At 32.6% G+C, this 21,357-nt stretch overlaps 1 protein-coding gene across 1 annotated transcript; it reads right to left on the bottom strand.

Annotated features, from left to right (window-relative positions):
- Positions 1 to 10,819: 10,819 nt before the first annotated feature.
- On the bottom strand, positions 10,820 to 13,636 carry LOC107466143 (rRNA-processing protein EFG1). Its single transcript, XM_016085128.3, has 6 exons — positions 13,053 to 13,636; positions 12,524 to 12,662; positions 12,229 to 12,343; positions 11,852 to 11,918; positions 11,478 to 11,738; positions 10,820 to 11,273 (listed from the first exon to the last, which is right to left on the bottom strand). The coding sequence occupies exons 1-6, from the start codon at positions 13,476 to 13,478 to the stop codon at positions 11,268 to 11,270; spliced, it is 1,014 nt and encodes a 337-aa protein (XP_015940614.1). The 5' UTR covers positions 13,479 to 13,636; the 3' UTR covers positions 10,820 to 11,267.
- Between the last annotated feature and the right edge of the window lie 7,721 nt (positions 13,637 to 21,357).

The raw sequence follows: 21,357 nt of genomic DNA, 5'->3' as shown, positions 1-21,357 counted from the left end.
CTTTCCATTAATTCCCTCTCTATTTTCTATTATCCACTTACCACCACCATTTCCCACTAATTCCATTCAAATCTTTTTCCCTCTATTCCCTTACTAGCTCAACCTTTCTCCCCCCTCTATAAATACCACTTTTCACCCCCTCCCTTTTCACCCATTAACCACATTCACTACCCTCCTTCTTTTCTTTCCATTACCCTTCCAATTCCTTACTCCCTCTTTTTTTTTCTTTTTCTATTCGTATTATTTTCTTTTATTCTCCTATATTATTATTGTTACTTTCCCTCTCCACTCATTACCACCATATTTTGCCCTTTTTCTTTTCATTCTTTTTTTCTTTGCTCAGGGACAAGCAACTTTCTAAGATTGGTGTGACCACACCGCTTTTTCTTCTTTTCACTTAGTATCATCCATGGCACCCAAGACTGGAGAGTCTTTTTCTAGAAAGAGAAAGGAAAAGACCCCAATGCTTGATCCCTATGACTCACACCGATTTAGTTCCAAGGTCCATGAGAACCACTTCTATGAGATCACTGGGTGAAAGAGGGTGATTCCGAAGGTTCGGTTTGATCTTAAACCGGTCGAATACCCGGAGATACAGGTTGAGATTCAGAGGAGGGGCTAGAGCACATTATGTAACCCAGTCACTGAGGTGAGCCAACTCATTGTCCAAGAGTTTTATGCCAATATTTTGGTCACATACAAGCATGTGAATGGCGTAAACTCCAGCTCCAAGAACTGGTGCACCATGGTCCGGGTGCGAGTCCTTGATTTTAGTTTATAGAGTGTCAGAGAGACACTCCGCCTACCACACACCGGGAATGATAATGAGTCCTATACTAAGAGGGTCAACCATGATCAGAGGCTGGAGCAGATTCTTGTGGACATATGCCTTCCAGGAGCCTAATGGTAGCTCAATTCAAAGGGGCAGCCTATCCAGTTAGGCCAGCACGACCTGAAACTGGTTGCTGAAAGATGGTTGGAATTAATAAATAGAATTAATGAGAATAAATAAAGTTAATGATAATTAAATAATAAATTTTTTAAATAGCTTAATAATTATATTAAATTTATTATTAGTTAAGAGATGATACTAGAGGAAGTTATTAGATGAAGAGAGATAATAGAAAAAATTAAAAAATATATAAAAATTACAACTTGAAGAAAAAGCTAATATGATAATAGGACCTTAGATGGGATATCATTCTTTAGTTATAAAAAAACATATGTATTAACTTTTATATGGATAAAATAGATGATTTGGTCCTATACTGATCTAAATTTTGTTGGATAGGTTATTTGGTTCAGAAACTAGCTGCACTATTTTGAAATTATCCTATTTTAAAAGCTTTTAGATAATCTTACTTCTAAAAATTATAAATCTCTCTAAATATCTTTGATAGTCTTAGACTTTGGAGACAACAAACTAAACTTATCAAGTTTTCACCCAAATCTTACCCCACTTGAAAATGGTGGTATATTGATTGAGAAATTGGCTATGTAACATACTGTTTCTATATTACCCTAAATGAGAATTCGAGTTTACAGCCTAATCTCTAACAAGCAATAAAGATCATCAATCAGCAAGCAACTTTCTAGCACATCAAATTCAAACATACAAATCATATAAATCACGTGAAAAGGCATAATTAGTCACATATCACTAAATCAATTATATGCATTCACTTAAGAGCAATTAGCCAACTTAATCTTATTTGTTTATGATACAAATTAGGAGTTTCTTAGGTCTCCTAGTTTCAGAATTATTTCTATTATAACTTGCTGCCCATTATTCTATATGAGCATGTGAACAATATTCCTATTTTTTAAAAGATTTTGAAAATGTCTTATGTGCGTTTGGCTACATCTTTCAGTATGAGTAGGGTATTTTTAGGTGATCTATATTTTGACATCGACACATGGATATTTAACTAAACCATTACGGTAATAAGCTTTAAATAAAATATTTAGGAGCACAATAACCTTTGGCAAACACTACTAAATGATCAAACATTTCTAATCTTATTTCATCACATAGAAGAGATTTCAATGTATGACATTAATTATAAGTAAATGATAATGAATTACTCTTGTAAGCATAGAATGTGGCCTACTGGATTAAATTATTTCTCATACCAAAAATATTACACCCTATTATTTTCAAACTAGACTTAAGCCTTATATGATTTATATTGGCTATTGATACTCAAATTTTACGAAACTTTTTAAATAAAATATTTACATAAAATAATTTATAAAAAATGATGAATAAGTAGTTTTATTTCTAAAGTTGTTTAAAAATAGTGATACTAATACGAAAAATGGGTGTACTAGACTATAAAGACAAAAATAATAACAAACTTTACTCATATCAAATAATCATATAAATAAAGAAAAACAAACATCATAGCCACAATTATAGTCACTCAATAAAGATAAAACAAGACACATGGAGAATTCTAATTCTCTCACTTTGCATAACTATAACTAAAACAATCGCCTATTCTCCATCCTTAATATGAATTAGAGCAAGTGCTTAACATTCTGTATCTATTGAAGGTTGTGGTAGGCTTAGAGAAGGGGGGTTGAATCTATGCCTTTCTTTTAAGTTGCTGTTATGACCCTTTTTAAACAAAATTACAATTCTGATTCTGTTTGAACTCAGCAGCAGAAATTTATGAGACAATTTATTTTTGTCTCATGAATATCAGAAAACAGAACTTAGCAGAGAAGAGAAAAGCTAACACCAGCATGTATCCTGGTTCGGTTGCCTTGTGCTATGCAACCTACATCCAATCTCCTCCACAATTATGGAAGAATTTCACTATAGTTAACAGTATTACATACACCAATTTCACAGGATTGACCTAATCCTTTCACACTCAAGTTCTAACCTAACTTGACATTGGCTATGCTAATACCTAACTATTCCTCTTAGTGCTGACCCAACTAAAAAAGGGATACCAAAACAGGTACAAGATACAAGACACTTAACTAACCTAAAGAAATCAGAAAATAACTCTAGACTTTTCTCTCAAGTGTTTCTTTCAGACTTTTTCAACTCATGACTTTTTCTTAAGCTTTCTCACAATGCCTTTTCTCTCAAGAAATTACAAAAAGATAAACTTAAAAAAGTACATTACAATCAGTAAGACATGAAGGAGATTGATTTCATCAGCAGCCTCTTTGCTATGTGTAAAACCAGATTCGCAAACCTCAGATGAAGTTCTTCAGTATTAGCCGAATGCCTCTTTGAAAGAAAGCATTATCCAAGTAGAGGAACTTCTTCACAGAGAGGAGAGGAACGTTGCTTCTGGTAAGGCAAGATGGTGGGAAATTGAAAATCAATTTTGGGCTTGGATCGGGTTCTTCTCTACTTCAGCCCGTTGGTGCCTTGCTTTGCTTCTTTGATGAATTTTGCTTGAGATGAATGACTTGGTCTTGTCTTTATTTTTCACTTACCATTCAGCCCATTAGCTGATATCTTTTGTTTGATGTTGGGCTGCTGCAACACTTGTTTTTAGCCTGCATCACTTATCAAAAATAATCAAAACTAATTGGGTGATTAGCCCACTAATCAAATGTTTGTCATCATCAATTCTATTAATTAATTTCTTAACTCAACAATGTCCTTGATGTCCCACACATAATCATCTTATAATATACTGGTCTTTTCAGCTCAATTGAGTAGTGTATTACTTCACACCGCGTTGTTCTTGAAGATAGTAGGGGAAGAGGGTGAGAAACAAGAATGAAGGTTTTATATGTATTGAGAAAGGGGGTTTGAATCAAGACACTCTTTTCAAATATAAATGCAAAACTTAGCAAGTAGGAAATTTTTCTGTTTTAGTCTCTTGAAACAGCAGAAGATAAAAGAGGAAAGAGTAGAGAGAATGACACCTGCATGTATCTTGGTTCAACCTCAAAGTGAAATAATGTCTACATCTAGTCTCCACCACAATAATGACAAAATTTCACTATATCAATTTCGAGATCACAATCACCAATGCCAAGACCAAGACCAAGACCAAAACCAAGACAAAAATGAACCAAACCGGTTTTACGCCAAGACAAAACAAAAATTCCAAGATGAAACAAAGATCCAAGACCAACTTAATCTAAAACTATGTGGACTTTTCTTCCTAGTTTATGACTTTTCATTCTTAGGCTTTTTTAAATAATCTCTCACAGAATTATAAGTCTTTTTTGTATATTAGAAAGATTCAAACAAAAACTGAATATATCAAATTAAGATCAAAGTCAAGAAGAACGACACTCAACGTGCTGTGTTTGATTTCTGAATTTTCTCTTTGATTTCCTTGAATCCTAATTCTTCTTATAGCAAAATCTTAGTTTTGCTGATCGTTGCAGCAAACCATTCTTCATCTTTCTATATTTTCTTTATATCTTGCTCTTGATAATTGATTATTTCCAAAAATTATCAAATTAGTGCTTTATTATTCACACTAGTTGTTTCTATTATCTCTCATAATTTTCATTCTTGTTTCCTTTTCTATTTTGTAGTAATAATCTCCTTTATATTCTCTTCATATTTTGCTCTTGATAGTTGATTCTTCCCAAATCAAATCAGCATTAACATCAATGTCAAATCTGAAACTTTAAAGCAAAATCAATCAAACCATAATTCTTCAATCAACCAATTAAACAAATGTTTGTCATCACAATAAAGTGTAAAATCTTTTTCTGGAATCAAAAAAGCGTTTTTCAGTAGTTTATCTATATGGTGTTGCCGTATCCATTCCTAGCCACTATTTTAAAATAAAAATAGTGATAACACAATGATGTTCAGTTATTATTTTCAAAAGTCTTTGTTAGTCGAAGTGGTGTGACTTTTAGATGTTTTTTATTTATATTATGACACATGTGACTCATGACTGAATGCCTACAACATTAAAATATACAGAATGTAAGCACATAAACCTTGACTTAATTTTCTCTTGACATTCTTCTAACTTCTCTGTATATGAAAAGAAAAATAATCTCTCGTTGATATAAACTCTTATGTGATGCATAAAATTGACCTTAACTTTTCTTAAGCATTCTTTTATCATTACTTTGACTTTTGAGGGTATTGAGTTCAAACTATGTATAAAATTGATGGGAGTTTCCTTACCTTACTAAATGTTCTTAACCCAAAAGCTTGTCGATACCTTCCTTTATCAAAGGATCACCTCGATTATTTTGTTTTTGGGGGTTATGTTCCCTTACCAGAGGATCATTCCCTCAATTCTTTAATGTACATAACATGATTATTATAATTCTTAATGTGTGTGTAATAAAGAGACATCATATCATGACATGCAATGGTAACATCTATATAAAAAAAATTTAAGATATGACACATTAAAAAAGTAGTATAAAATCCTACCTCTAGTGAAATTTATAGAAATCCTATATATTCCAAGATAAATAGGCATGATTCATTAGCAAAGAGAGACTTGTTCTATAGTTAGACTGTGTGTGTTTTGATGTAGATATCTTTTACTAAGGGATAGATTTCAGTCCTTTAAGTTCATGCATGAGATTAAGATTCAAAGTAATTAGGATTTGGTTAAAAATCGATTGATCATAAACTATTAATAAAAACAACAGGAGAAAAAAACAAATAATTAGTTATGATGACTAAAGCATCTTACTCGATGGACTCAATATAAATATTGAGGTTGCGAAAGATATGAATCTTATTCAAATCTCTGAGTCTGTGTTGGCTTTATTATAGAAAGAAAATCTTCCTATTTCAGGTCTCTACAGTTAGCATAGTTCAGAGAGGATACATTCTGAAACAATATATGAATGAAAATTTGTGACTAGTTTGGCAAAGGATTTAGAATGAGATTAAGAAAATGATAAAAGGGTTTTCTTATAATGAAGTAAAAAATGTATATGAATGATAATTTGTAGAGATAATAGAAGATAGAAAAGATAGGTTAACTAGTATTTTTATATAGAAAAGGAAAATAGAATGAAAAAGGAATGACTCAAATAGATATTTGGCATATGCAGATTGTGTTAGGAGAATCTAACTTGTGTTTTGCTAAAGTCATCAATCTAAATCGTCACTTTTCAAGCCCCATAAAGTTTATTACGTTTGGAATTAGGAAATAACTATTAGATACAAATTTATATAAAATGGAGTTAGCTTTAAAAGGGACATTGAACAAAGTTAATCAAATAACAATAACTTGAGATATTCATGAAATACTGTGAGTATGTTAGGCTTGTTGGTTATAGCACAATTTTCTACTATGAATCTATAACAGATTTATCTACCTAATTGAATTTGAATTTAATTTTGCAATGAACTCAAAGAATAAAGCTAGTTTTCTTATTTTTTTTTAATATAGCCAAAGTTTTTCAAATTCAACAAGTATGGAACTAGTTATGACTATATCTTAAAAGGTTTTCTATTGTCGGTTAGGAATTCACTAAAACTAGTATTTTTGTATTTTTTAAATTTTAAATTAAATATATTAATTTTTCAAGTGCATTATCTTCTAATATTTTATTATGAAGTTAATATTCAAATTATTATGACTTTTAAGTAATTAATTATTAAATAATAAATATAATTAAAAAACTGAGATATTACATTTTTTACTAAGTAAAAGGCAAAATTCATTTTTTTCTTTTCTTATACCATACACGTGTATATAATATTATCTCTTATCAATTTCCACCTTGATAAGAATCATTTCTATCATATTTTAACTCTGGTCAAAGCTTATGTTCTATAATGTTTTTAGTTTTCTTCAAAGTTCAGCATGCAACACTTAGTATCACTTGCACCATTAGCCACTATTGTTAATTTGAAGTTCAGCATGCAACACTTAGTATCACTTGCACCATTAGCCACTATTGTTAATTTTTCAAATTAAAAGAAGAATTTTTTACTTTTTCTTTTTACATAAATGGTTATAAACATAAGTCTCACATCTTATGTTGAGTCAGATTTAGTTTTTTTTGCATTTAGTGTTAATGAAATTATGATGAAAAATCCAAAAGAATCCAAAAGATTACATCTTTTTTAGGGTTTTTTATATAAATAAATAATAAAAATACATTATTTATCAAAATACGCACAGACAAAAATCGTTCCAGAAATACGCAGACCCAACTCAGAGAGAACGACCACGAAGTGGAGATCCACTCTAAATCGTGTCCGGCGGCCACAAAATGGGCCTGACACCTGCAGCTCCCATATCATTTTCGACGTCTACAAAATAGAGGGCACCTAGTTGCCGGTGCCTACGAAATAGCCATAGCAGGAATCAACAAGGTTGAAATGGTCAAGCTACCATTGATTTTTTTTTCCACGAAGGATCCTCTTTGGTGCTGAAGACAATGTTTGTTGCTCGTAAACACCAACTTAAAACTATATCTTTCCACTACCAAAACACACTACATAGAATTTTCGACTAACCAAAGTTTTACAATGAACACAAATAAACCTTCAAAATAAATATGACACATGTAAACAACATAGAAGCACATGACACCACTCTAATTTAATTGCAAAATATACACTTCAATGTTCAAATTATTATTTAGATAATTATCGAATGAATTAATTATGGTAATATGAAATTTATCCCCTCCCCTGTTATGGTCATTTCGCAGGCACCGGCAACTAGGTGCCCCCCATTTCGTGGATGCCAAAAATGAGATGGGAGCTGCAGGTGTCAGGTCCATTTCGTAGCAGTCGGACACGTTTTGGAGTGGATTTTCACTTCGCGATCATCCTCCCTGAGTTGGGCGTGCTTATTTCTGGAACGATTTCTATCCGTACGTATTTTGATAAATAATATACTTTTATTATTTATTTATATAAAAAAGCCTCTTTTTTATTTTACCAATAAGATACCCTGATTGAATATCGTGTCTATTCCTTCAATTCTATCTAAAAAAATGAATTTTTTTAATTTTTTATATTTTTTTCAAGTGTAATTATACACTTTTTTTTAAGTGAGTCCAAGAGAAAAACATATAAAAATATATGAGAGAAAATATTGAATGATAAAATATAACACTTGATAAAATAATCGAGAGAAAAAAATTGAGAAGATCCATTAGACACGTCAATGGCACTGGATTCAATTGTCCCACAACGTTTGGACCATTAAATGGTCTCATAACAAAACATGTTTTTTTAATTTTTTTTAATAACTGCTGAATAGTCCTTATTTAATTTTAATTATAAATTAATTCTTTATATATTATTTAATTATAAAATTATCTTTTATTTTATAAATTATTATTTTATTATTTATCTATCATGTTTATTAATAATAAAAAAAATAACGAATTAAATCTTCTATTAATCGTAATAAATATTTTGGTAATCTTAATCAATTAAAATTTTATCCTTAATCCATTACATCCATATAGGTTTGTGAAATCATGTTTGTTAGAAAATTAATCAATTGGATGTACCAAACAATCGATTAAATTTCTGGGTTTTCCAAAATTCAATCAATTGTTCGTGCTATCCAACCGATTGAAGTCATTAAAGCAATATGAATTTTCACAATTTAATCATTGGTTGTGTTACCAATCAATTTGTTTTATATATCAATCCCATGAAAATAACTAACACATGATCAACATTCTTAAAGGTTCTTCTCGTCCCATTCATATTATACAACATCAATAGGGTTGTTTTCATGCTCTTTCATATTTAATTCCTATCTTTTTTTCGCTATTAGTTGTGGTTAGAGAAATTTTTGTCATTTTTCATTGACAATCTCGTTAGAACAACCATCACTCTTTTTGTATTTTTACGACAAAATTAAGAGCATTATCTTTTTGTATTTTTACATTTATGGAGTTATTTTACCTAAAATTTTTGCTGAGAGTTGCAAACATGACTTGAGACAAAAAATTGATAAAATACTTAAATATATAAACCGCATTGAGACGATGATGACACAACTAATTCTGAACAATGATTTCGAAATTTCAACCAACCTTTCTTCACAAAAGACATGTCCATTCCCAAACAGATTGAAGGCTAAGGGTTCGGATATTGATATCCACAATGCTATATCGGATGATAAAGATGATCTTATTGAGCTGTACAAGAGGTCTTTCACTCCCGATGATGCGTTCAACATCGAAATCAATATGGACATACTAGTATCCCCAACTGTAAGAGCTGCAACGAGAAAGAAAAACGCATCAAAGGTGTAGGCATGTACAGTAAAATTCATACATCATAATATTTTTTATTAGTATATTCTTAACAAGATAATAAGTGTTTATTGGCCTATTTTTTTTCTTAGGGTAAGACTATTACGAGGCTATAGAAAAAAATCACCTTTCACTCCCGTAGGCAGAATTAGAAAGCCAAAGATTGAACCCAAATCATTCAACAAACCCAAGGCGTCTTATGCACCGAGCCATGTTTTGACAAGGTAACACAACCAATCAATTAAATTGTGAAAACTGATATTGCTTTGATGACTTCAATCGATTAGGTTAAACAAACAATCGATTGAATAAGAAAAAACTCACATGCCTTGCAAAATTCAATCGATTGTTTTGTGTATTCAATTGATTGATTTTCTAACTAACACGATTTCACAAACTTATACAGATCTAACAAATCAAAGATAAAATTCTAATTGATTAGTAAAATTAAATAAAGACTATTTAACAGTTATTAAAAAACTTAAAATATATATTTTGTTATGAGACCATTTAATAGTCCAAACATTTTGGGACCGTCGAATCTTGTGCCCACCTCAAGGTCGCATTTGGTAGAGAGACAGAGACAGAAAGACTAAAACTGAGAGACAGAGATTGAAATAAATTTCAGTATTCTGTTTGGTGTAAAATGAGAGACAGAAATTGAAACAATAATGAAACTCTAATTTAATTTGCACAAAGTATAAAATTGGAATTAATTAATTGAAATGAGAGTATTTTAGGTATAAAATGTTATTAAAATTTCAGTCTTTATCTCTAAAAATTTTAGTCCCCTATATCCCTACTTTTTGGAGGTACTGAATACTAAAATTTTGGAGATGGAGACAGAAATTTTAGTACCAGTTTTTGAACTAACAAACATGATATTGAATTTCAGTCTCTCGGTCTCTGTCCCAGTACCTCAGAACAAACGCTACCCAATAGATTAGACATCTCCATTTACTTGACTAAACAAACAAAAATATATATGAAAGAGTTTAGATAGACAATAATATCCATTAAAATTTTGAAAATATTAAAATATGCCCTAAATTGTTTTTGGTAGACAAAAATGTCATTTCATTAGTAAGGGATTGCTATTTACGAATCTTTTATGATAATTTTGTCGATCGAAGACAATATCCAAACTGTATTTTATTATTATCAAATCCTAGTTTGTATTTTTATCTCTCCCAAACTCTTTCACCTATACTTTAATCTATTTACTCCCATTGACTTTTATCTTCAAATACAGATTTAGCAAGCTTAGAGAAAAACGTTTATAAAATAAGGATGATATAATTCAGATATAATGATGTACTGTATAAAATAGAACATTAGTCTAATGTAGCAAACATTCTACCAAAAACATTCGCTATTTCTTATGAAGTTTGATTATTCTAGCTTTTTGCCTAACATTTCATATCATTCAAGCCACATTTTTAAATATAAATATATATTTTTTATATTATACAAAAGCATGAAACTAATCGTATTTTAGTAGCTAAAGATTGCATGTAAACTATCATCATAATATGAAGATAGAGTTAAATTATTCATTATAATCATTTTGAAATTATTTCTGGAATTTCTTTCTTGGGGAAGAAAATACTAACAGTTACAAAATGGCATTGCATTATAACAGGTATAGATAGATATTAATCATGTCATCCCAGTTCATACTTGCGATTCGTCAATGCCCAAATGTGGTTGTAATTTAAAAGTTCAGGCGCCAAAACTCGCTGGAGAGCAGGAGTGCAGGACGCTATCCCGAACAAAGAAATCAGCATTGAACAAAATATACAGTAAGACACATTGTGACTTTGTAAATCACTGTCAAAAGTTAATCTACAATAACGAATTCCTGATCTAACCTAACAAGGTCAGCACAATATGTGAATATATGATTATCATATAATATTAACCAGTGACAGGATTCCGCGGCTGCTCCACACCACAGATGAACGTGACTTGACCCATCTAGGGAAAACATAACCCTAGGAATCTTGAATGAATGCGAAGAAGCTAATTTCAATTGCTTGTAGCAGTACTCCTTAATTTGACCTTCATGCCTAACAGAAGGAGAATAATACATTTTAGTTACATACAGGGAAGACGGGAAGTTGGAACAAATATATACAATGAAATGTCACCAAAATGAAACACCAGTGCCTGAAAAGGTGACTCTACCGATTCCTGACAACATCACCAAGGTATCTTAAAATATAATTTGCACAATGATGATTAGAATTAAAATGATGGGAAAACGAATGAACCTGCTTCTTTTTCTTCTTAGGCCTCCTCTTTCTACGAGGTTTGTGCGCATCAGAGTTGGAGCTTAGACTACTACCATGGCCTGTGCTTGAAGGTCCCCTTGATCTAAAGTCTGAGCTGCTTTTGCTATTTGAAGTGTTGCTGGATGTGGAAATATCAGGTCTTAGTCTAGACGAATTTTGGCCTGAAGTTGACCCAAACCTTGACAGCTTCTTGTTTGAGGGGCGAGGAGGGGGCATTAAAGCTCTAGCAGAAATCTGTCTCTGAAAGAATGGGCAAACGATATTTTAAATATAGACTAATTTCAATGCCGCAATTATTTGATACTATTGAATAAAAAATAAGGAGAAAAGCAATTACTGCTCATACTGCATACCTGATTTTTTTCATCACTGGACATGCCACCAGACACTGCTTTGCCAGATGCACTAGAAGCCTGCTCTCTGCAATAACTTGGAAATTTCATGATGCAGAATTTACCAGAGAAACAGTTGGCATGTGTAGATTAAAATTTAAATTAGAAAACAGGGCTCCAAAGAACAAAGCTTATCTAAATTTTCTACTTTCGTATATTAACAGATGAATCCCAATAGAATTATAAATTATAATTAAAAAATGTGGCTTCAATTTGACCACACTAGCATCACGAACAGGTATACTCCAGTTGCTCTTCTTAACATCGTTTACCTTGCTGCGCGTATATGAATTTTCATAATATAATAACTGCTTAAGTTGTAAAACATCTCTACCCACCTTGTACTTTTGTCTGTCCATTCATCATCTGCATCTGCTTCATCACTAGAACTCCCAGCGAGGAAAAAATCATCTTCACTCAGATCCAAAAGGCCATCATCCTCACTGCCAGTCTCTGTTACAGAAACCAAAAGAAGATGAATCGTAGAGATACCAAATAATGCAACACATGCAAATTTAGTGCTACAAGTCCATGTTCCAACTTCAATTCGACTACTTGTGCACTTGCATTTTACTATCTCAACACGTAAGCATTGATAATAGTTATGAGACACATCTCAAGCATAAATCAAACCTTCTAAGTCCTTGCCACTTGCTGCGGCCGCAATCAATCTGTCCTCAATCTGCTTCCGCAGCCCGTTCCTCCTGTCAACTATCTCCGAATCATCACCTCCGGTAAACAAAGGAACATACTTCTCAGTCTTTGGAAAGTACTGCAGTTCCAAAAAATTAAACCATAACAAACCCCTCCGTCATTACTTACTCATAATTTATTCTCAATAAACAAACAACACAAAGCAACAACATCATCATCCACCTAGGAATCAAAATATATACAACACGTCTCATTTTTTCAAAAAGATCAAACTTACGAAAGCCAGTGACAAAGTAAAGTAAACAAAAATTAATGGAACAAAAAGAAAGAACTAACAAAACTATTCCTCAGCTACTCTTAATTGATATGAATGAACAACACAATGCAACAACATCATTCAGCTACTCATGAAAGCTAACCGCACACTTTGCATTTTGAGAAAACCCAACGATGCATCAAAATAAACCTAATCACAAAAATTAGAAAAAGAAAACAGCAGAGAACACACCATAACGTATTGAAGATCTTTCTTAAGCTTGGAAAGCTGTTCGGAAGCCTCAGATGCTTGTATCTGGTGGGAAGCGGCGCGCTGAAGCTTCTCGAGGCGCCTGATGCGCCTCTCGATCTTCCTGCGCTCGAAGAACTTGATCTTCCTATCGCGGAGGAAGATCTTGCGCTCGGCGGCGAGGCGCGTGTGGATCTCCTGCTGCTTCTTGAGCGCGTCGAGCTTCTGCTGCTGCGCCTCCCTCACCTCCGCCGGCAGGTTCTGCTTCCGCAGCATACGCTCCGCCGACCTAATCTGGTTTTTGAGTGAAACCGGCGGTTTAGGCTTGAGAGCCTTAGGGGCGGACGTGGAGGCGGTGGACGAGGAGTTGGACCGGCGACTTGCGGGGTTGACCCTCACGCGCCGCTTGTTGTAGCCGCCGTGAGCCATTATATGCTATGTGTGTTGCGAATTCGATTCTGTGCGACTTCTAGTGTGTCAATGGGAATCCAGAGTCCATGTTTGGGTAAATAGAATGGTTAGGGTTTTATGATTGTTATTTGCGTGCGCCTTGCGAAACGACCAGTATAGCGTAAGCAACGGGCGGGTTCCGGGATTTTGTCTTTTTCTTTCTAACAAAATGACATTATCATACTTAGCATACAATTGGTGTATTTGGTGGGATAGGATCTAATCTTAATGTTTTGTTGAGTTTATTTTTAAAATTTCAATTTGTTTTAAATTAATCTAAATAAATAGGTTTAAATGGGATTAATACTAGTGAGTCACTGATCGAACCGTTTGAATCGATAATAATAATTAAATAATATATAAATTATAATAATAAAAATTTAAATAGTAAAAATAATAAACACATTTATAATTTAATGTAATATAATATACATAATATTATATTATAAAATTATAATATAATATTATAATTAAAAGATAATAAATTATAAGATTTTGCTATCTTGTATCTAAGGGCACACATTAAAATTATAAAGTAAGAACTATTTTTAGAAATACAAATAATTTAAGTTTCTAATACATTTATTTGTATTTATTAAAAAAATTGAAACTTTTTAATATTGGTAATTTTATCATGTGCGATAAATCCTAAATTATATAGGATTATAATTTAATCATTTCTTTTGCATAATATATATTTTTGAGTAAATTACCAAAATCAATCCTTAAGAATTTTAAAAGTAGATATTTTAGTTCGATTTTGCTAGGTAAACGATAACTTTTGTAAATAATGTGAACAATGGGCTTTAAAATTGGCCCAATAAAATAAAAAGCACACTACACCCCTATAGAAATTACAGAAATCACAAGTGGAGAAGGAAGATTACCGTATACGTAACTGCATTGTTCACTAAACTCATTGTCTACCTATATTTTTCATTTTAGTCCCCAAAGAAAATTAATACATAAATCAATCCCCATTATTTTTCTCCATTAGACATATCAGTCCCCAATCTATTTTCCGGTGTGACTTACCAACGGAGATTACCGAATCGGCATGTTAACTCACATACGTGGCCATTAAGTGTCCACGTGTGCGAGGAGGAGAAGAAAACAGTCCCTGAACTTGTTTTCAAAAAAATGGCGTTGTATTAATACTTCTCTTTTCTCGTTCTTCATCATTGAAGCTCCTCACAAAACCCCAGTTCTTCATCTGCAGGAATCAAAACATCTAGGTTTAGTTCCGATAATGCCAAGTAAAGGAAGTTCATTTTCTTCGAAAAGCCATAGAGGGAGAATCAGTGGCTCTAGTGGTAGTAGTCTCATACATGGTGACGTGAGCATCCTGAGGAAAGTTGAAATCACAAAGGGGAAACTTAACCAGGTATTTCCTTGATGTTTTAATACGTTTATGCCCGCGTTGCCAACGAGATCTAATGGCCAGTCACCAACGACAAAACCGCTATCAAGGTCGACGACTCTCACTACCTTTTCTCCTTTCGACCCACTAATTAAAGGCTCTAAATCTGATTCCGATGAAGAAGATCAGCGTAGCCACAGGAAAGATAAGAGCAATTCTAATTTGCTGAGCTATGGGTTGACGATTGTGTTGAAGGGGCAAAAAGGATTGCTGAGGGAGTTGGACATAATTTTCCAGAGCTGTGGCAATTTCTCGGTGCATAAGGTTTTTGAGAGCTCGAAAAAGAAAGGGGAGGTTCTAGATGGTTGACTTCGATAAAGGATTTTGATTCAGCAAAGAAGAAGGAGATGTTGGAGGAGTGGAGCGCTATCTATTGGACCACGTTGGCCCCAAATGTATAGGATTATAGTGGAACCACGACGAAGATGATTGTGGCGGGTTCTGGGCACATGATGAAGGGGATTCTTTGGTGCGGGGATGTGATTGTGGAGAGGTTGAAATGGAAGAACGAGGTGTTAAAACAAGAAAGGAGAAGTATTAATACGACGTCATTTTTGAAAACAAGTTCAAGGACTTTTTGTCATACTCCTCGCACATGTGGACACTTAACGGCCGCATATCCCAATTAACATGCCAATTCAACAATTTTTGTTGGTGAGTTACACTGAAAAATGGATTGGGGGTTGAGTTATCTGACGGAAGAAAATGATGGGAATTTTTATATGTATTAATTTTTTTGGACAAAAATATGCGCTTTTAAAATCCTTAGGGACTGATTTGGTTAATCACTCTATATATTTTTATTTGCACCATGTATAACAATAAAAAACATGGCTTATTGGAGAAGGGTCTATTCTATTATATTGCCGCGAAAAAGAAAGTAACATGAAAGCAAAGGAGATGCAGAAAATAGAAATGAAATATCAAAGGAAAATACAAAGGTCTGATTCTTTTTGTAATGTATCCGAGATTTTTTTTACTATTCCCACCCTTGAACTTTCAAAGACAATATTTTTTGATCTTTCAACCATTTAATGTAACCATTCAAATATTAGTGAACTATTAATATTCTTTTGTGGGGGGAACGAATAAGGCCATAAGTAAGTTAATGATTTTTCCCAATTGACAAGTGGATGCAAAACAAGACAAAAAAGATTAGATACATAGGACATTATCCAATGTACAATAATAACAAAAGTTGTCTCACGACTTGAAATTTATATTTGAATACACATATTAGTATAATAACCATCTCACTTTGAACCCAAACCCTATCTCACTTTCATATTTCGTGGTCTAGCTTCTATTAGTCTATAAAAGATAGCTCCAAGTAGTTTTTTCACCTCCTAAAGGAGTTGTTCCACTTTCAATTACATCGCCAAGAAGAATGTCTGAAAATTTTGATTATGTGTTAGACGTGCACCCAAGAAAACTTGACTAGACGTTTCAAGTTTATATGGTAATGGTTTAGGAAGACAGGGAGTTTAGAACTATTGAGATTATCCTCCAAGATATTAAGAAAAGTATTCCAAGTTTACAAATTAATTTTATCATATGTCTTCCAGGGGGACAGATTCATGTCTTTGTCCCAAAGCCCTTGGCCAATAGAAGGAAGTCTATCATCACAAAGTTCCAAATGTACAACATGAGTATTTCATAGTAACAAACAATAAAATAAAGTTAAGGTGAATCACTGTTAAGTGGATAACTACATTTTCTCATGGAACAAGGGAAACACATTTAGTGAATCCAACATATCCTCTTGAAGCATTCTATTTCAGGACTATTCCTGAAGTATTGAACAAGGATGAGAAAGTTGAAGACTCGGAACTATTTAGTGAGCTCATTCAACATGACAATGTATATCATTTTATATTAAATTGCATAGTCATATTCAATGTGCATCACACATTTTAAACCATCATTGAAGATTTGATCGTTGAGGTGGTTCAAAAAGTGGACCCTATAGAAGTGATCACAAGCAAAGGAAAGAAAACTCACTACAAGAAATGTGCTCAATACCGTTGGACTTACTGTCAAATGATATCGGTGGATTTAGCGGTAGATTTTTCAACGGTTATGAGTGAAAATTCATTCCTAAAATAACTTACCATCGGATTCAAAAGTTCGATACTCAATCCGACGGTAAAAAGGAGCACAAAAATTAATTTTTTTAAGTGCCAAAAAATTTAGCGTCGGATTTACCGTCGAAAATTTCCAACGGTAATACGAATGAGTGAAACGTAGAGTTTAGACAACAACCAATGCCTTACTGTCGAATTTATCCGCCAGCAAAATCTGACCGTATAATTGAGCTAAATTCGAATTTAGAAATCCTCCATCTCACTTATGTAACTTCTCCCATTCTCCTCTCTCTTTCTCTCTCGCCATTTTCTCCCTTCTCCACTCTCTTTCTCGCCGTTTCTACCATCGGCCATCGTTCCTGTCCTTATAGCAGTGACTCACCTCCGCAACAACTGAGTCATGTACCTGCATCATCCTAGTCGAGCCACCAGAGTTTCAGACGTTGCTATCGGGTTTCGTCGTCGTTGTCGCTGCTTCATGGGTCGCCGTCGTCGTTGTCCACCATCGTTACTCCTCTAGGTTAGTGTAAATTCTTCCCATTCTTCAATTTGTCAATTTTTTGTTAAGAAAATCCTAACACTACCTAATAATGACAGAGGTGGGAGAAGCTTGACATTGCCACCACACTATGAGCACTGTCACTACACTCCACCACAACTCAGCAACCAAGTTTATGTTTTTCAATTTTTAATTTTTTTAATTTCCTATATAATTTATATGTATTTTATTAATTTTCACTTGTTTTTTTTTTGTAAAATGTAAGTCTATTTGAAATTTTATATTTATTGAAAATTTTTATTTTAAATTATGTTTAAATTCTATTTTTTAATTAATTACACACACACAAGAGTGCTTAGGCTGTTGAAAGTTTCAATTTCTTCACTTGCATTTTCTTTTTGTAATATTTTTGGCTTTACATTATAAATACTTGGTACTTGAAGATTTTATTTGAGTTAATGGAATGGGTTTTTTTCGATTGTGTTTAATTTATATCATTTTTTGTTATGTCTCTTATTAATTTGGTAAATTTTGAGTTAGGTTTTAATTAATTTTAATGTTGATTTTTACCTATTCTTTTCAAGATGTTAAAATTATATTGATGACGAGTTTTGTTTTAAGAGGCTGGTTGGATTTATGGCAACCATAAATGTGGATACATCCATATTTTAGGAGAGGTTTTCTAAAAAGTTTTTTAAAATTATGGGTGAATTTAATTAGTAAAAGTGTATATACTATTAAATGATATAAGTTTGGTTCTTATAATTTAAGCGTGTGGCAGAAGTGATGATTTTGGTGAGTTAGCATTTTATTAAATTGAAAAAATGTGTATAGTTATTGAGAAAAAAATAATCTTGAATACTATTATTTTTGAGTAGTTATTATATGTATTCTAAAAGTTTTAGATTGTTAATATAAATTATATTGATGATAAGTATAGTTTTAAGAGGTTTCTTTCATTAAACAAATACTTTATGTATGTTATATTTATATTTTAAAAATATCTTTATTGATTTGACAATTAGATTATGATATAATTACATTGTTTTAGGTAGATATGACGATAAATAGAGGTGTCACGAGCTAGCCTCGTATGGATGACCATTTGGCCTGATAATTTAATGGTGTGAGTACTATTTTAATTGGTTTTAAATGCAATTTATTTTAAAGTTCTTCAACAACATTTGTGTTTACTAATCTTAAGTTTTTTATTAATAGGTTTTTGCCATATAACAATGCATGTACAATAGTAATATCATTAAGCTGATATACAACAACCCATGACCGAGCTACAAAAAAATTTCTGCTGAGAGCAGAGAGTGATTATTTCAGAAGTAGGCGGTAAAAACATTATATGTTCAAACTTTAGTTAGTTTATATCTTTTATTTTGTTTAATTATGTATTTAATTTTGATTAACTAGTGCTAAAGGTTTCCTTGTGTAGGAAAAATTTATATGGGAGAAGATTCATGATGCCATGATCAAGAAGATCTTCGACCATCAGATGTAACACCCTTACCATTAGAATGTCACGCTTCCGGTTGCGCTATTCTAATAGTGAGGATATTACGAATTCTTCTATATATAACTATAATAAGTAGGAGTCTTTACTTGAAAACCTTATTGACTTTACTTTGAAAAATCGGAAACATTTTTCTTTTATACATACATACATACATACTATAACATCCTACCGCACAGAACTTTACACTTAAGTCGTAAATCAATGGTGGCGAGGCATTACGACACTTAAAATAAAAATGCATACATAATACTTGAAGAATAATAATATAACTTAGAGTATGTGAAGAAAAAATAAACACCTTTGTTTAAATAGAAAAGGATATTATGAATTCTTCTATATATAACTATAATAAGTAGGAGCCTTTACCTGAAAACTTTATTGACTTTACTTTGAAAAATTAGTAACATTTTTCTTTTATACGTACATACGTACATACTATAATACCCTGTCACACAGAGCTTTACGCTTAAGTCGTAAATCAATGGTGGCGAGGCATTATGGCACCTAAAAGAAAAATACATACATAATACTTGAAGAATAATAATATAACTAGGAGCCTGTGAAGAAAAGATAAACAAAATCGACAACCGTTATTTGCACACAAAACGTTAATGTCAGAAGCGTCGAGATACAGAAGTAAAAACACACACACACACAAACACACACGCACACATGACGAACGGATTTCTATCGGTAAAGAAATTCACAAATATAATCGCGTTGTAAGTATAGTTTCTAAACCAATAGAGAATCCTTTCGTACAAAAGTTTTGTTTGTCACTTAAGCAAACCCAATAAAAATAAATAACTGAAGTATTCAAACTTCGAGTCTTCTTCTCAAGAAATTGCAGGGAAGTATGATTTATTATTGGTTATGGAAAAAGATATATTTTATTTTGGGTTTTTGAAATAAGGAACAAGTAATTTAAATAACAAGAAAAATAAATTAATAATTAAGAAAACTCTTGGCAAGGTATGAAAATTATAAGTCCTATCCTAGTTATCCTTATTAATTGTGATGAGAATTGCTCATTGCTCCCACTTAGTCAACTTCTAACTATGAAGGTAAGTCAAGTGGATAAATCAATATGAATCCTCAAGTCCTAGTCAATTCCCAAAGAAAGACTAGAGTTAGTGGAATTCAAGTCAATTAGCAACTTTCAATTATCAATCAACAAAAGAGTTTGATAACTCAAGAGTCTCTAATTACTCAACCAAAGCCAAGAATATAGAAAGCTAAAAAAAATTATATATCTGAAATACCTCGAATTATATTAAATAGAAAGTTAGATTGAACATAGGAATCCATTAACCAAATTGGCAACATCAAGTAATCAACTAAAGTAATAGAATAAATAAAAGTAGAAGAAAACATAAAGTAAAGTAAAGGAATATTAAACCTGGAATTGAAAAGGCGAAAAAATCCTAATCCTAAATCCTAAATCCTAAGAGAGAGGAGAGAGTCTCTCTCTCTAAAAGCTACATCTAAAAACCTAAAATTATGAATTACCAGCTTTTTTTTATGAATGGATTTGTTCCCCCACTTTATAGCCTCTAATCTATGTTTTTTATGGGCCAAAAACTAGGTCAAAAACAGCCCAGAAATCGCCTCCAATGATTTCTGGTTTGTACAGGTCGCTGCAAAGTCACGCGGAAGCGTCGTCCACGCGTTAGCGTGGATTGGGTTTTTTGCTAGGTCACGTGTCCGCGTGATCCATGCATTCGTGTTGTCTGTCTTTGAGGCAGCTATGAAAAATTATATATCGTTATGAAGCCCTGGATGTTAGCTTTCCAACGCAACTAAAACCGTGTCATTTGGACCTTTGTAGCTCAAGTTCTGGTCGATTTAGTACCAGGAACTCAGGTCGGACAACTTTAGCAGTTTCTTCAGTTTCTTGTATTCCTTCCACTTTTGCATGCTTCCTTTCCATCCTCTAAGCCATTCCTGCCCTGTAATCCCTGAAATCACTTAACGCACATATCACGGCATCTAATGGAATAAGAGAGGATTAATATTAGCAAATATAAGGCCAAAGAAGAATGTTCTCAATCATATCACAAAGTTAGGAAGGGAAAATGTAAAACTATGCAAATAGTATGAATAAGTGTGCAAAGGCTTGATAAAAACCGCTCAAATTAGCACAAGATAAACCATAAAATAGTGATTTATCAATCTTTCCACACTTAAATATTAGCACGTCCTCATGCTAAGCTCAAGAGAACTAAAAGAGTGAAGGGAAATGGTAGAATGTATGAATGCAACCTATTTATATGAATGCAACTACATGCAAAAAATGATTCTACCTACTTGGTGAAAAGTAAATAAGTCTT

The sequence above is a fragment of the Arachis duranensis genome, chromosome 9, assembly GCF_000817695.3.
Source record: "Arachis duranensis cultivar V14167 chromosome 9, aradu.V14167.gnm2.J7QH, whole genome shotgun sequence".
Lineage (NCBI taxonomy): Eukaryota > Viridiplantae > Streptophyta > Magnoliopsida > Fabales > Fabaceae > Arachis > Arachis duranensis.
This window is presented reverse-complemented; position numbering and strand designations above follow the sequence as displayed.